Source organism: Erpetoichthys calabaricus, chromosome 15 (genome assembly GCF_900747795.2).
Source record: "Erpetoichthys calabaricus chromosome 15, fErpCal1.3, whole genome shotgun sequence".
Taxonomy (NCBI): Eukaryota; Metazoa; Chordata; class Cladistia; order Polypteriformes; family Polypteridae; genus Erpetoichthys; species Erpetoichthys calabaricus.
In genome coordinates, this window is record NC_041408.2 from 22,056,651 (window position 1) to 22,072,566 (window position 15,916).

A 15,916-nucleotide genomic window follows, 5' to 3' on the forward strand; every position below is an offset into this window, starting at 1 on the left:
TTATTATAGACACCCCTTTATAAAGATAACCTATAATGCTTAATAAGGTTGAAGCACAGATGGGAAGGGAATTGTGACCATTCCTTTATAATGAATTTCATTAAATCCTTCAGATTTCTAGGTTCACACTCACCCTTTTAGCTCCCCCACATGCTTCAATAGGGTTTAAGGTCAAGGGACTGGGATGGCAATGACAAAACCATGATTTTGTGGTAAGTGAACCATTTTTGTGTTGATTTTAAAATATGATTTGGACCACTGTCTTGCTGGACGATCCAACAGGCAGAGGCAGTCATGTTTTTTGTTTAATAACTGCTGATACTTGATGCAGTCTATGAAGAACAGCCCCCAGCTTCCTTACACCACGATATTTGACGGTGGTGATGAGGTACTTAACTGCATACTTATCATTCCCTCTACATCAAACCTACTCAAGTGTTTGTTACTAAAAAGCTCTATTGTTATGTTATCTGACTATAGAACTCTGTCTCACTGAATGTTCCAGTAACCTGCAGCAAACTATACATACCTTGGATTGTTGTTAGATGAGAGCAGAATTTTTTTTTTCCCTGGCAACCCTAGTAAACCACATCTGGTTATGTAGGTGGCACCTGAGCAAAGTTTTGGAGACTTTCTTTCAGCAGGACCTAACAGAGGTTAGATGTTTATTAATATTTTGAATGAAAATAAGAGAACAAATAATATTTTTTACAGTCCATTCTGCTTTTACAGTGGCATGCAAAAGTTTGGAGACCCTTGCTTAAAATGTCAGGTAATAGTTGAGTGAGCAGAAAATGATTAACAAAAGGCATCAAGTCAAAGATGACACATTTCTTTAATATTTTAAGTAAGGTTACATTTTTATTTCCATCATTCATAGGTACAAAATAGAAAAAAATTAAAAGGGTCTGAAGCAAAATTTTGGGCACCAACCTGGTCAGTACTTAGTAAGACCCCCTTTGGCAAGTATCAGTTTGTAAATATAGCCAGGTAAGGGGTCTTTCATTTCTTTCTTGGGGTATTTTCAGCCATTCCTCCTTGCAATAGGCTTTTAAATACTGCAGGATTCTTGTGCCATCTTGGATACATCAGTCAAAGTCTAAAAGCGGGTTTGGGAGATTGAAACAACTGCAAGTGGAAGAGCAAGGTTTCCCCTTGATGATACGAATGCGGTTAGAAACGGGGAAAAATCGCCCAGCACTGTTAAAACTTTTGGTGGACTTGCAGTGGGCAGACTGGTTTTTAGCACATCTGAGCAGCTGAAACTGCATCATTTTCCCTTGTGTGCCTGCTACTCCGTGACAGACCCTTCAGTAACAAGCCGATTTTCTGATTTTACTATAAAATTTCACTGTGCATCATTCACAGTATATTATACCCTGAGTATTGTTGTTGTCATGCTCATTTTCACATTTTTGATTTAAAAATTCTGGATATCATATAGCTACATACATAGAACTAAATGGCCAATGACAAAAGCATCTTAAACACACACAATGGTACATTACACAGATTATACAGCTCCAGCGCCTAAAATAGACAGACCGTATTGTCTGCACCTCAGTCATCCACATGTCCACTGTCCAGTTACGCCTTTTTATTCTACTTATACATTCCAAGCACATTAAGGCAATAGGCATGAGTCCACATCTTTTTTTGTTTAACATTTTTGAGAAGCCTGTTACCATCCATATTTTTTTTGAATAGGTAAAACTATTTTGTCCATGTGTCCATATATAGTTTGAGCACCAACATGGTGGCATGTCAATCAGACTGAACGTGCTCGCACAGTTTGAGTACATATACAACTAGTAGCTTGCCCATGATTTCTAAAAATCACACTGTATTTGCCCATTACAGTAAGCATGTGTAAAAGGTCTGCACATGGCTGCTGCGGCTCTGTGATGTCACTCTAGCCTCGCAAAGCATCATGAGGTGTTTTAAAAAAAAAAAAAAATAAAAAAAATGTATGCCTAAGCCAGCCACAAGGTGAATTTTCAGGAAAATAATTGGTAAACGAGGTCACCGGCAGCAAACACCTCATACTCACTGCAAAAAACATTTTTCTGAATTTTGTTAATCAACAATATTTAGAAGTGAAGGAGTGCTGACAGTTAAAAGTATGTGAGGTTTTTGTGGGAGTGTGGATGATTAGTTTCAATTTCTGTTTCATTTTTTTATCTTGCAATATCTTTAGTGGTAGGGCGCTGTAATGTGTTAGCCATTGTGGATGCAATGAGAACTCAAGCAAAATGACACCTTTGATTGGCTAACTAAAAAGATGAAAATATGCATGCTTTCAAGGCAACTCAACCCCCTTCTTCCGGCAGTTTTCATCTTGCAGTATCTTAAAGTTTTACATAACAGTGTTTTTTCCATACATTACAACACATCAATAAATACAATAAATATTACATTAAATTACTAATGTTAGTTTGACTTATTTAAAAATACAATAGCTTATGCTTATTATTCTTTCACATACTATATTTGCTACAGTTTTAGTGCACTATAAAAACTTTTTCATAAATATTTTAAAAAATTGTGCTGATTATATGGTTAGTTAAAACTAATAATATCATTATTGTATTTTTTGGGGGAGCATTCGAATATTAGTGTAGGATTGTGGGTATTGTGCTTGTTATGCAAATATCCTGCATGGTTGAACTAAATAGAGAGAAACTCCCACTTTTATCTCATCAAAGAATTCAATGAAATGCAAAAATACATTATTTGTACATACCGTGAGAGTGTGATGATGTGACCAATCAGCTGTTAGTTGCACCCCTTTTGACTTGTGCTGTCACTCATATGAAAGAGAGTTAAAATGATGGCATGGTTGTTTGTTTTTTTTAATACAGCACCATATATAGCCCCGATTCATATTCATACTCTAATCTGTACTAAACATGGCTGTCAGTTGTCCAGCTCAAGCACCCATCCATATTATTTATTTATTTATTTTACTAATGTATCTATTTCACAGTCAGGTGCATATCCTGGATGAAATACACAAACCAACGTTGGACAGGCTTTACCCTTGCACATATAACCAAATCCTTCTAATGGTATTGCATCATTCCAAATTAAAATTTAGTTATTTGTGTTTCAAAATGTCCACATGTTTATGCAACTTAACATGTAATGTTATGAAGACTGAGGCAGATGCCTTCAATAATAGGACATTTAGTTTGCTAGCAGAATCACAAAAAACGTACAGTGCTGCTTAAACAATATACTTCATTGCCGCAGCAAACTGTAATTTTTTCCCCATTTACTGAGTTTTTGAAGCCAGTAATATTCATTACTATAACATACAGTATTTGAATGGTACAGGAGCGAGTGTAATACAGTTTGCAGTTGGGAGTAGTTACTGCAGTTACAATCACTGGCTAGTTATGGATTAATACACAGGCAGTAACAAAGTCTGATCACTTATATTAGACAGCTTGAAAACATCAGAATAAAAGCATTTTCATAGGACTTATGAAATAAAATTCATTACTCTTTAATTGACAGGTTTGATGTTACAGTGGTAGCCTTAAAGTTTGAACATATCCAAAAAGGAGGAGGAAATTTGCAAGTTAAAACCAAGGACAGTACCAAGTTGGTTACATTTGAAAATTTAGTTAATTTGACAGCTTAATAAATATATCCTTCATGGACTGTTATTAACCATCTAATGTTTCACCATATACTTATGTAATCACAGATGTCACCACAGCAGATATACAAAAATGGACAAAGTGATTTCCTGACAAACCTGATTTGAAAAGTGTGTTGCTACAAAAAGCAACGTGTTTGCACAAGCAAAAATATCTCGGTACAATAATGACTTTATTAATCTATTGACTAATTCATGTGGCAAATATATAAGCTTGTTTGAATTTTAGTATTAAGTTTAAGCAGTAATTGTTTGGCTACTGAAATGAAAATGCCCATGAATTAGTATGTGCACATGGTGTATGATGATCATATTATCATGCTTTATAAATCTTTTATTGGAATTTTCTTGTTACTGTGAGGGACCCCCCCCCCCCCCTCCCCGCCCCCAATGCCACACTTGAAATCCAAGCCCTGTTTGGGATTTAAACAAAAAATCTGACACTAACTATTGGCAGAATATTAAATATTAATATATTAGAAGATTATTTTGTGCTGTAATATACATTCATTATAGCAACAAAGTTTAGGCTTACATCATTCTGGCCCACAGGAATCCATATGTTTTTAATAATATCTGATTCTTTGAATTAAAAGAATCAGTTACTTTCTTTATTGAAAGCAAAGTATTTATAACTAATATAATGTGACTTTTAATATATACAGTACCTATTGGTGTGATTTTCTTTTCTCCATTTTGACAAATTGCTTTTCACAAATCATGTGACTGGGTTTGCATACAAGCTTACATTTCTTTAAAAACCTTCCCTTTACTTAATTTACCAGATAATGCTTTTTTATAATGTGCTAAGATTGCAGTAAGCTGACATTATGAACACATGCTTTGAGTCTTGCATATACTAATGTCATCAGCTATGCAGCACATGTATACCTGTAGATTAAGAGCAAACCATTATGAAATGCAGTGTGTGAATATCAATACACTAATTAAAACAATAATTCAGTGTTTTAGGCTATAATGTTGTTATATAAGCACATCCATGTTCCAATGAAAATTCTAAGCCAAATATGTAAGAGATTTTAGTACTATACAAAGTAAATTTACAATACGGTATGTTAAATCAGCTAAATCACATGTGTGCAGCTTATAGTAAATCCACTTAACAAGATTTGTGTGTAAAGAGGCTTTTTAAGGACCCTCAAGTACAATGTTTAAATGAATTTTTATTATTGATATGCTGAATGTAATGAAACAGCCTCAGCTGGTTTATATATCATAATATTGTCATTAGTGGTACCTGATTATTCAGTCAGTAAAAGAAAGGTTATTTTAACTCGGCAAGATGTCTAGAGTATGGTTAGATAAAGTCATGAATGCAGAAGGCTTGCTAATAAAATTGTCCAGTTCATCTGTCCTTTAGCATGAAGAAATAACCAGTACAGCTATCATCAGATGTTAAGTGAAATATGTTTTTCTTTCTATCTTTCTTTCTTTCTCAGGGGTCGTCTTCTTGTTGGAACTTTTGTGGCACTCTTCTTTAATTTGCTAACAATGCTGTCTGTAAAAAACAAGCCTTTTGTACATGTTTCAGAAGGTAAGTATTCCTAATAACCTATTCAAAATACTCTTTAACAAAAATTTTTTTTTTTTTTTTTTGCTGTCCACGTTTTGACTTCTGACAAATGATTTTCCATTATTTTAAAGGACTTTAATTATAACAGCACTTGATCTAATGGAAGATACCGGGTTTACTATCAAATCTGTGTTTGCACGTTTTTTTATTGTAGGCCTCTGCTTCTTACTTTACATTTTCAAGGTTTTGCATTTTTTCTTAGTTTCTTAAAATTACAATTTAAGAAATAATGTCAGGTATTCTTGCTGTTTTTAATCTATGGCTCATTTAATAGTACATTGTCTATTAGACTTAGCTCAGGGGTACTTAGTTATTGTCCTGGAGGTCCACAGTGGCTGCAGGTTTTTGCTTTAACTATTTTTTTAATTAAAACCCTTTTTTTTTTGCTGGACTTAATTTTAGTAAAACTTCTTTTCACAATTCTGAAGCCTTAATTGCCTATTTTAGTTTTAAGCTGCTTGGTTTGGGCTTTAATTGTTGCCTGTTTTCTTAACTAGCCATCAGTTAATAATGAATTGCAAATGACAAAGGAACAATCAGATCTCCAGCTAACATCAGTTTAAATTTGTGTATTTGCTTCATATAGTATGGGTTAATAGAATGTTTTGAAATAAGAGAAAGAAAGAACCACAAATCCTATAAATAAAGTTCTCAATAGACAAAAATATACCATTTTTGTTTGAGAAGAATGAAAGCACTAACAAACCAGATAATTAAATACCAAGTTTCCCATTCTGTTAGGCCTAGGTTTTAATTAAAAAACTGGTTGGAGCGAAAGCCTGCAGCCACTGCAGACCTCCAGGACATAATTGAGTACCCCTGACCTAGCTACTTAACTGGGATGCTTATGCATGAGGCCTCTGGTCATGCAAAACGCTGTGCACAGAATTCAAACTGCGTACAGACAGAAATGGAAATGTGGATACACAGAAAAAAATTTAGATGCGCAAAACTGTGCAGTAAGCCTACTTCCATGCACTTCCTCCCCATAAACCCGGTCAGCATGAAAAGTAACGCACGTGCGCATGCCTGCTATGCCACCCCACCTCCTCCCGTAATTTTGCATATTTTAATATGCAAATCAATATAAATATCACTTTCCATACTACCGTATTTGTTGGCTTAAGCAGTAGTATAAACAACAAAAGGAAGTTGATCGAGTGATACAGATTGGCAGAGAAACGCAAAAGTCCAAGTTCAGAAAGTCACACAATGCCCAAAATAAAAAAAGAAGTGGACAAATATTAAAGTCACCATGAAAAGTCGAGTCGTAGCCCACCGTCTGAGTATCATACGGAAGCATATTATGGTGCAGAGAAAAGAAACAAAACTAGGGATACAGTTGGGGAGGTCAAAATGTCCACTTTAATCACGTAGTTTATTTTGTCATTAAAGTAGAACGTTGTAAACTTAATCTTAAAATCAATGTTTAATTCACTACAGTTTCTCAGATCCCATCATAACTAAAGTAGCACGTTAAATGCTTCGTATTCTATGTTTCCTTCTATGTGCTCTGTGTGTGTGAATCACTACGTGCTTCTTAAACTGGCTTTCTCTTGCGCCGACAGAAAACAATACATTTCATTCATGATATTACAGCTCTCTGAACAATTTAAATACTAAAATGTACACTTGATACCAATTTTCATGATGAGATGAATTAAAGCATGTATTAAACATGGGGGTGCAGTGGTAGCGATGAGCTGGCACCCCGTCCAGAGATTGTTCCTACTTCTTGCAAGATTCATACTGGGACGTGTGCGACCCTCGATGAAATCATTTATTGCAGCAGTACTCTCTCTTTCAAACGTTCCAATCCCCAGTTCCTGTCCTTCCTTTTCTTTCTCCACATAACCAATCGCCACACAATAGGTTCTGTAATAAATATCAAACCATCTGTAAGCTTAGAATGCAGATTCTTCAAAACTTTTAAGGAACCTTGAAATATCTTCGTGGTACATGTTTAATTATTCCATCCATCTATCCATCTAGGGTCGCGCCAGTCCCAGCAAGCATACAGTGCGAGGCAGGAACAATCCCTGGACGGGGTGCCAGCCCATCACTACTGCTGCACCACTATGGCCATACATTTAATTATTAACAGTACAGTGATCCCTCGCTATATCGCGCTTCGCCTTTCGCGGCTTCACTCCATCGCGGATTTTATATGTAAGCATATTTAAATATATATCGCGGATTTTTCGCTGCTTCGCGGGTTTCTGCGGACAATGGGTCTTTTAATTTCTGGTACATGCTTCCTCAGTTGGTTTGCCCAGTTGATTTCATACAAGGGACGCTATTGGCAGATGGCTGAGAAGCTACCCAACTTACTTTCTCTCTCTCTCTCTCTCTCTTGCGCTGAAGTAGCGGGGTGTGAGCAGGGGGGCTGTGTGCAGCTGCTTCCTGAAGGACATGCTGCACGGAGCTTCGCATACTTAAAAGCTCAAAGGGCACGTATTGATTTTTTATCTCTCTCTCTATCTCTCTCTCTCTCTCTCTCTCTCTCTCTCTCTGCTCCTGACAGAGGGGGTGTGAGCTGCCGCCTTCAACAGCTTTGTACCGGCGGTGCTTCGCATACTTAAAAGCCAAAAAGCCCTATTGATTTTTTTTTTGACTGCTTGCTTTGCACTCCTTTGAAAAGGAAGATATGTTTGCATTCTTTTAATTGTGAGACAGAACTGTCATCTCTGTCTTGTCATGGAGCACAGTTTAAACTTTTGAAAAAGAGACAAATGTTTGTTTGCAGTGTTTGAATAACGTTCCTGTCTCTCTACAACCTCCTGTGTTTCTGCGCAAATCTGTGACCCAAGCATGACATTCTAAAAATAACCATATAAACATATGGTTTCTACTTCGCGGATTTTCCTATTTCGCAGGTGGCTCTGGAACGCAACCCCCGCGATGGAGGAGGGATTACTGTATACATTATTTAAATGAGGTTAAAAATTTATTTTTATAATGTAAAATACATACTTTAATGCATATAATCTTATTACTGATATCAAGAGCTCCAAGAAGATAACTCTTGGAAATCTAAATTGACTTAGAAGCCAGACGTTATCTGTAAATATGCGATCTCTTGTGTTGAATTGAGTTGAATTCCTTTATTGTTAATGTATGGTATAATGAGATTCAATATGCAAATCCTCCATAAACTTACTTTCCTATAAAATGATAAAATAACAACAATAATACAATGATAAAAAACAAAATGAAAAATATACAATCATGAAAGCATAAGTACAATATACAGTACATGTACGTGTAGTACAGGTAGTGCAAATGGTTCACAAAGTGGCTGAGGTTGTGCAATATTACAACTGTAGTGCAAGTGTACAGTGAGGTAATTGTACTTATAAGTACAAACAGTTCTACCAGGAGCACTTAATGGATTGATTGAGTGCATTTATTGCTGTTGGAATCAAACTGTTTCTGAACCTCAGTCCCTACAGGAGAGGCTCTGAAGCGTTTGCCGAATGGGAGCATTCAGACACACTGTGTGAATGGCTGAAGCAGTGTGTGCTATAAATGTTCTCCAGGGCTAGATGCTGTATCCCAATAATCCTCTGCACACTCGACACAATCTGCCATAGAGCTTTCAGATCAGCTGCTGTACAGCTGTGATTCCACACTCAGATACAGTGGGTTAAAATACTTTCGAGTGGTGCACTGAGAGTAACAACGCTAAAGCAGCTATGGTATTCAGCCATTCCATGGACTATTGTTTCAGGTTGTTTAAAATCAGATGCCTTAAATTTACAAACGATATGCGGTTAATTTCAGTGTATTTGATAAAGCTGCATCAGGGATGTGAATCTAAAAAATAAACTACACAGGAACAGTAGCATTGCTTTGATGCTGGGTGCTGCTAGTTTTCAGAACTGAGCAGAAAACATGTGGATGCAATGCGTTGTGCTGCCATGAGAATATGCGTGGTTTTACACCAAGTTTAATATTATACATTGCGATGTGACTATGGAAACGTGTACGCAACATTTCTGTGGTTATGCACCGTTTATACATGAGGCCCCATATGAATGAGGGCAAATAAATACAGTCCCCAACCTAAAATAGTTGGTGTGAAAGTGAATAGGTGTTGGGTCAAGACTTTGTTTCATATGTGTAGGAAGCCTCAATAAGTATGTAAAATATTTGTTTGAGCTCTCTTATGATTAGTGACCATAGCTAATTTTTATGCATTTCACAGAGGCGAGGTCAAGTCATGATGGTGAATGCAAGGTCTCAGTGAATATGTGCCAAGTTGTTTAATTAGAAAGTGACAATAACTGATTTTTAAATGACTGTAAATTCTGTACTACTAAGGGGCCATGCAGCCCCTTTTTTTTTTTTTTTTTTTTTTTATATACAGTATCCTTTATTTTATAAAAGTTTTAATTGCACAGGAGTCATAATAAATGTGTAAGAAAGAATAGCAAAGGTGCTTGTGACTGCTGAACAACATGTGCATGAGATGGCAAGGCAGTGTGTGACATAGTCCATTGTTTCTAATTTAAATTTATATAATTAAGGGCATGCAAAAGTGGGGAAAAAGCATAAACTGGTAGAAAAAGGTACAAGATAAATAAGTCTCACAGTCATTCTCACTAGAGAGTGTTAGAAGAAAAGCTTACATTTGAAAGACAAACCAAACCAAAGAAGATGACAGCTACATTACATCTATTATTCTGTAGATGGCACTGTTTGGTCTAAAAAGAGAGAGCAAAGAATCAATTTGACATTAGTAGATAGTAATGTAGAAAAAACAGCAGGGAATAAAAAAAAAATTTAAAAAAAACATCACCGCTAATATAGGCTGTGCAGCTGGCTGTAGTAGAACTTGAAAAACACTGTGGCCAAGCAATATGAAATTGGTCTGGTACAGGCACTTAGAGGAATTCAACAGATTCTAAACAAAAAAACTAGTCTATTTGCTGTTAAAATATTTTTTTATAATGAAGAGGTTAAAACTTTGATGTCTGAATTCATGATGGTCTGTCTCTCGTATGATTGCATTTGAAAGAGATGCTTTATACTTCAGTACCACAAGTTCAAGGTTTGTGAATATGAACTTGAGTTAGGTAGGCTGCATTGACATTCAGAATTAGGGGGACTTTTCAATATTGGGTGGATCATGTTTCACCCAAACAACTGTTTTAACAACTAATCTGTATTGATGGTGGGGCTGTAGGTTGTACCCAAGTCAAATTCTGTTGTAGGCAGTCTTACTATTAATAAGTTCAGGTAAAAAAAAATCAACTTAAGAATGAAGGGTGACTTACTGAGGAATGTGTTCTAGGTAATCAGAAGTCTAAAGGAAAGAAAATAAAACAATGGTTACAAACGGTTATAAAAAAAGTCCTACATTATGTATTTTGATACAATATGTTCATCTCAGTTTGCAAAGCTTTCATTTTAATGAGTGTAACTTCTAGGTATTTACAGTCATACATACAGTATATACCTATGTTGACACTTACTATATTCTCCTAATGATTCTTGCTATACTATTGAATAGTTAGTCTGAATAAAGAACACATAACTCTCCCCCATGTGTAGGTTCTTGTGCAACATGACATTTTAATTGTTTACATAACTTTTTATATAATTATTTAATGTGTCTTTTATAGACATCTGTGATCCTTGAGACAGACCTTGTTTTGCAGCCTTTACTTAAATTTTTAACAGGTATTATGATAAAAATTATAATAATAAATAAACAATAGGCATGACTACAAGACTTTCTTTAGCTATATAGTAACTGGTGTCATGCTGTTAGAGAAATCACATAACTATTACATTTAAATAATAAAAGGTTAAACAATTTCTTGTATTTTAACAGATGACATTTGTGGGATGCACTCTCTATACATGTCCATATTGTCCACTGTTAATTTAATTTTTGTTAATTTTAGAGATGCATTACAAAGCTGATACTAGTGAATACTGTATGCCAAAAAGTTATTTAAAGACCACAATAAATAATTAACTTTTTCTTGAATACTGTTACCAATAAAAACTTCGGAATTCAAGCAGTTCTGGAAATTTTGAAAATTGATTTAGCTTTATTATTCACACTGTTTGAAGTATTTGATTAAGCACAAAACGAAAATAAATCTGATCAGGAGACAATACCTAGAATAATCTTAAAGTAAATTCTGTCTAGGATATGAAATCACAGTAAGATAATCTTTGACACTAACTTCACATTGTCTGTTATAAATCTTTTGTACCTATTTGGCCATTCAGTTTCCTGATGATACAGTGGTCTGATTTTTCATTGCATCATAATAGCTAAGTGTGACTTTAGTTTTGAGACTGATGAGGTCAGACTTTTCTCAAAATTTGGAAACTTATTAAAAGTATTGTTATAGTCATTCTATACGAGAAATTCAAGCTTGCTGTTGCCAGAAAAATCAAACTCAACTGGTTTCAAGTTTTCTGGATATAGTGACATTTGCAAATTGAAGAAGAAGACAGAACAGTTCATTGATTTTGAAAAAGCTGATAGATGTTTAAGGGACATTCCCGGCATTCAGTGCAGATTGTGAACATGATTTCTAAAAACCAAAGTACTTTAACATAAAACCAAAGTACTTTAACATACAAATGCTCAGGTGTATTAAAAATTTTAAATTTGGGCAGAATTTATACAAGTTGTCATGCTTGAGTCACAGATTTGCACAGAAACACGGGAGGTTGTAGAGACAGGAACGTTATTCAAACACTGCAAACAAACATGTCTCTCAAAAGTTTAAATGTGCTCCTTGACAAGACAGAGGTGACAGTTCCATCTCACAATTAAAAGAATGCAAACATATCTTCCTCTTCAAAGGAGTGCACGTCAGGAGCAGAGAATGTCTGGGAGAGAGAGAGAAAAGCGAACAATCCAAAAACCAATAGGTGCTGTTCAGGCTTTTAAGTATGCGAAGTACCGCGCAGGAAGCATATCGCACGACAGAGCAGCCATAAGTAAGCCCAGCAAGTAAGAGAGCAATGTGAAGGTAGTCTTTCAGCATTTTTTAGAGGAGCGTCCGTATCCTCTTGGGGTGCAATCAGCCCCCTGCTCACAAAGTAAACATATTGTAAAGAACAAAAAAGGAAGGTTAGCAGAACTCAGTAACTGTTGATTGGAGTATTTCATTTTATATTTAAAATTGCTAGTGTTCATTTCTGCCTCTGTTAGTCTGAAATCTATTACCTATAAGCATTGATAAACAGAAATAGTTTCATTTTTCCTTTATTACATATATATATATTGTACAAGTCGGTCTAAGAGCATAATGTACACAAATGCTACTGAACGGTTATGTGTGGCATTACATTTTCAGTTTAATTAAAGTTAATGGAATTCATTTTTTATAATGTATAACAGCAAGAAAAAATAGGTTTTGGTGATATTTATTTGAAATTTTGTTGCGCTGTATTGTAAATGTACCCATGTTTCATGTATTTGGCTCCAAGGGGACACATTTGTACTAAGTTTACAAAATTTTGCACAGGTTTATTTTTTGTATTTTATTTCATACACACATGCAACCACACAACAAATTGCCAGTGTACCCTGCTTATTACCCTTCCAAAGAACCTTCACACTCTGCACATCTTACATCTGCTCTGTGTCACCTTGTGTCTGCCATAAGACCTGAACCAGAGTAAAGTCCTTTAATGTGGAAACGCTATCCAGTGTGCCTCCTGTGCTACCCATGTTTTTCTTTTTAATAGTTTTTAATAATTTAGTATTAAATTTATAAATATAGTCTACGATACGTGATCTTTCTCGGAAGATAATTTAAAGACCCGCGAAATGAAAGAGACCTGCTATGGTGCGTCTCACGGGAACATAGAATGAGAGTCTTGCAAGACACACCCTACTTACAAGCAATATCAAAAAAAAAAAAATCAGTAGTGTAAAGGCAGTCATGCAGCACACACAGCTCCAGGGCTCTCAGTGCATATAAAGTGTATAAGGTCATTACGGTAGAAATGAAACATCGACAATTAAGCGAAGAAGAAAGAAATGCGCGGAGAAAAGAGACTCAAATGCGTTGGACAGAAAAAAGAGCAAAAAAGAATAATCGAGGTGCAAATTCAGACAATAAGGAAAGTAATTATCAGCCCGGAACAAGTGGAATTGAAAAAAAAGCATGTCCAATCCGGCTCAGAATTAAATGACAGTGAGTAAAAGACAAAGTAGAACTTCATAGAGACGTTTACAAACGTTGACGCTAAACACATGCAGAGCAGGTTAGAGACTATGAAACCAGGGATATTAGAAAGGCTCAAAAAAAAAACCACGTTGACGCTATACACATGTGGAGAAAGTTAAAGGATATGAAAGTAGGAAAATTACAAAATATAAAAAAGTAAAGATTGCAGTAGCGCAAACAAACAGCCACATTTAACTATGCACCAATCTAACTTTGGTTTTGCACAATAATTACTACACTATTGCACCTTAACACTTAATTCTACTTTATTCACATAATTGTACTTGCTTATTATGTTCAACTATACTATTATCTTTCAATCTATGACTTTTTGTTAATCTAACTGATATTCTTCTAACTTTGCACAGTTTTTGATAAGCGGATCGGGATGCATTTCACTGCATGTTGTCCTGTATAACTATGCATATGACAAATAAAGAATCTTGAGAATTTCAAAAACGGAGTTTACTGCACATGCATTTATTGGTTACTTTGTTAATGTATATATATTTATCTGTCTGCTTATTTAAAAACCTAAATTTACCCCAGGAGTCAAAAACGTTCCGTCTAGCCCTTGTACAAAAACCTAGACAAAAGCTGGGGTATCATCTTAGTAAACCCATGTACTTTTGGAACTGTGAGAGGAAAATAGCACAACTTTACAGACAGGAGTCCAATGCAGAACTCTACTTACTTTTTTACTTTGTAAAAAAAAATTATTAACTGCTGATGATGTCGATCGTTTTGTCTATGCTGAAATTCCAAACAGAGAAACCTGTCCTGACCTCATTAAAAAGATTCTGCATATTGGGACTCGCAAGATTACAAATATTGTTTTTACAGAAGTTCTGAAATAAAAGTGAAACTAATGAAATAGCAACAATTTAAAAAAAAAAAAATCTTCAAAGTGTGTATCCGGAAAACCAAATATGGGGGTTGGCGAGCAAAGCGAGAAGGGGGTGAAGCCCCCTAGTATAGTACAGTGGAACCTCTAGATACGAGTTTAATTCGTTCCAGCACTGAGCTTGTATAGCGAATTTCTCGTATCTAGAACAAACGTCCCCATTGAAAATAATGGAAATCCAGTTAATCCGTTCCGCATCCCAAATATATTAACATAAAAATCATTTTTCCTAACAAATAACACTGATAAATTATATATACTGTAGTCTACCTTTAATAAATAACACTGGTAAATAATATAACTGATTATTAAAAGAATCAAAACAGGTGTCCAAAGTGCAGTAGAGCATTCAATAAATCTTTAAATAAATAATCCTTAAAACAGTTGTGAAGTGGAGGTTTAAAGTACATAAGAATAACAATCCTTTAACACGAGGTTAAAACGTCAACAGGAAGCAGTCTTCAAAAAACAGATGACAATCCCCGGTACTTCTTCTCTGTTAGCGTCTCACCTGCTTCTCCCATGCGGGCTCTGCAACAGGCGAGACACTTAATGCAGCTGACCTTCTCTACACCGTCCTGCTTCAGCTGTTTGGCTCGCCTGTTCAGCTACACGCGAGCCTGTACTCGCTCGCTCTCTCGCACCGACTTCCTACTGCTGCGTATTCCTGCCTCCTCCTGCAACCTCCGTTCTCTCTCCTCTCCTCTCTTTTCTTTTACTTCTTCTCCCCCTTAACCGGCTCGCGCTTCTCTATATATGCGGGGAAGACATGGCAGCTGCTAGGGTTACCACTTTTAATACAAAAAAATAAGGGACGCATACGTATTGATTCAAAACGGGACGCGCAATTTCATTCTCAAATACTGGGACGATTCCGTATTTTAAAGGACGGGTGGCAACCCTGCCCAGCCCATCAGCCACCGGACAAATCATGGATGTGGGCAGTTTCCCACCTGTGCACTTAGGTGAGAAACGCAGGCACCGCAGATCGCCCTGCGGCTCGCTACAGCTACCACGCCCCCTCGCTAAGCCGCGAGCTATACCCACAGCCTGGCACGTGGCTCGTTACGTGAGCCAATGCTCGTATTTAGATCTGAATTTTTCGCTGATACTTTCCTCATATTTTGAATTTCTCGTATACAGAGGTGATCGTATCTCGAGGTTTCACTGTATATGTAACACCTGGACATCTGGGTCACAGGGTCTTCTTAAAGTTCTATATTCACTGTGTACTGTATGTACTGTACAGTGCCTTTGAAAAATTATTCATCCTCAACTCTTTTCCATAAAAGATTGTCACAACTTGGAGATTTTGATCAGTATGACTTTTTTTATTTGATTTTTTTTTTTTTTAAATTTGTAAACCAATTACTCTTTTATAATTCCACCCTAAAAGGAAAGAGATTATAAACCATTATAAATTTTAATTTCTAAAACTAAAATGCCAGCAATTTGAGTATTCCATCTGCTTGCCCACCCATATCCATTTTTAGTACTTCTTGCAGATATTACAAGTAATCTTTTTGGAAAATTTTCTGCTATTGTGA

General features: G+C 35.9%; 1 protein-coding gene across 1 annotated transcript in view; it reads left to right on the top strand.

Moving 5' to 3' along the window:
* slc30a6 (solute carrier family 30 member 6) overlaps window positions 1-15,916 on the top strand; it is a 173,958-nt gene that overhangs the window by 118,759 nt on the left and 39,283 nt on the right. Inside the window, exon 9 of the mRNA XM_028820603.2 lies at window positions 5,125-5,219. Coding sequence (XP_028676436.1) covers window positions 5,125-5,219 — 95 coding nt within the window. The remainder of the gene's footprint in view (window positions 1-5,124; window positions 5,220-15,916) is intronic.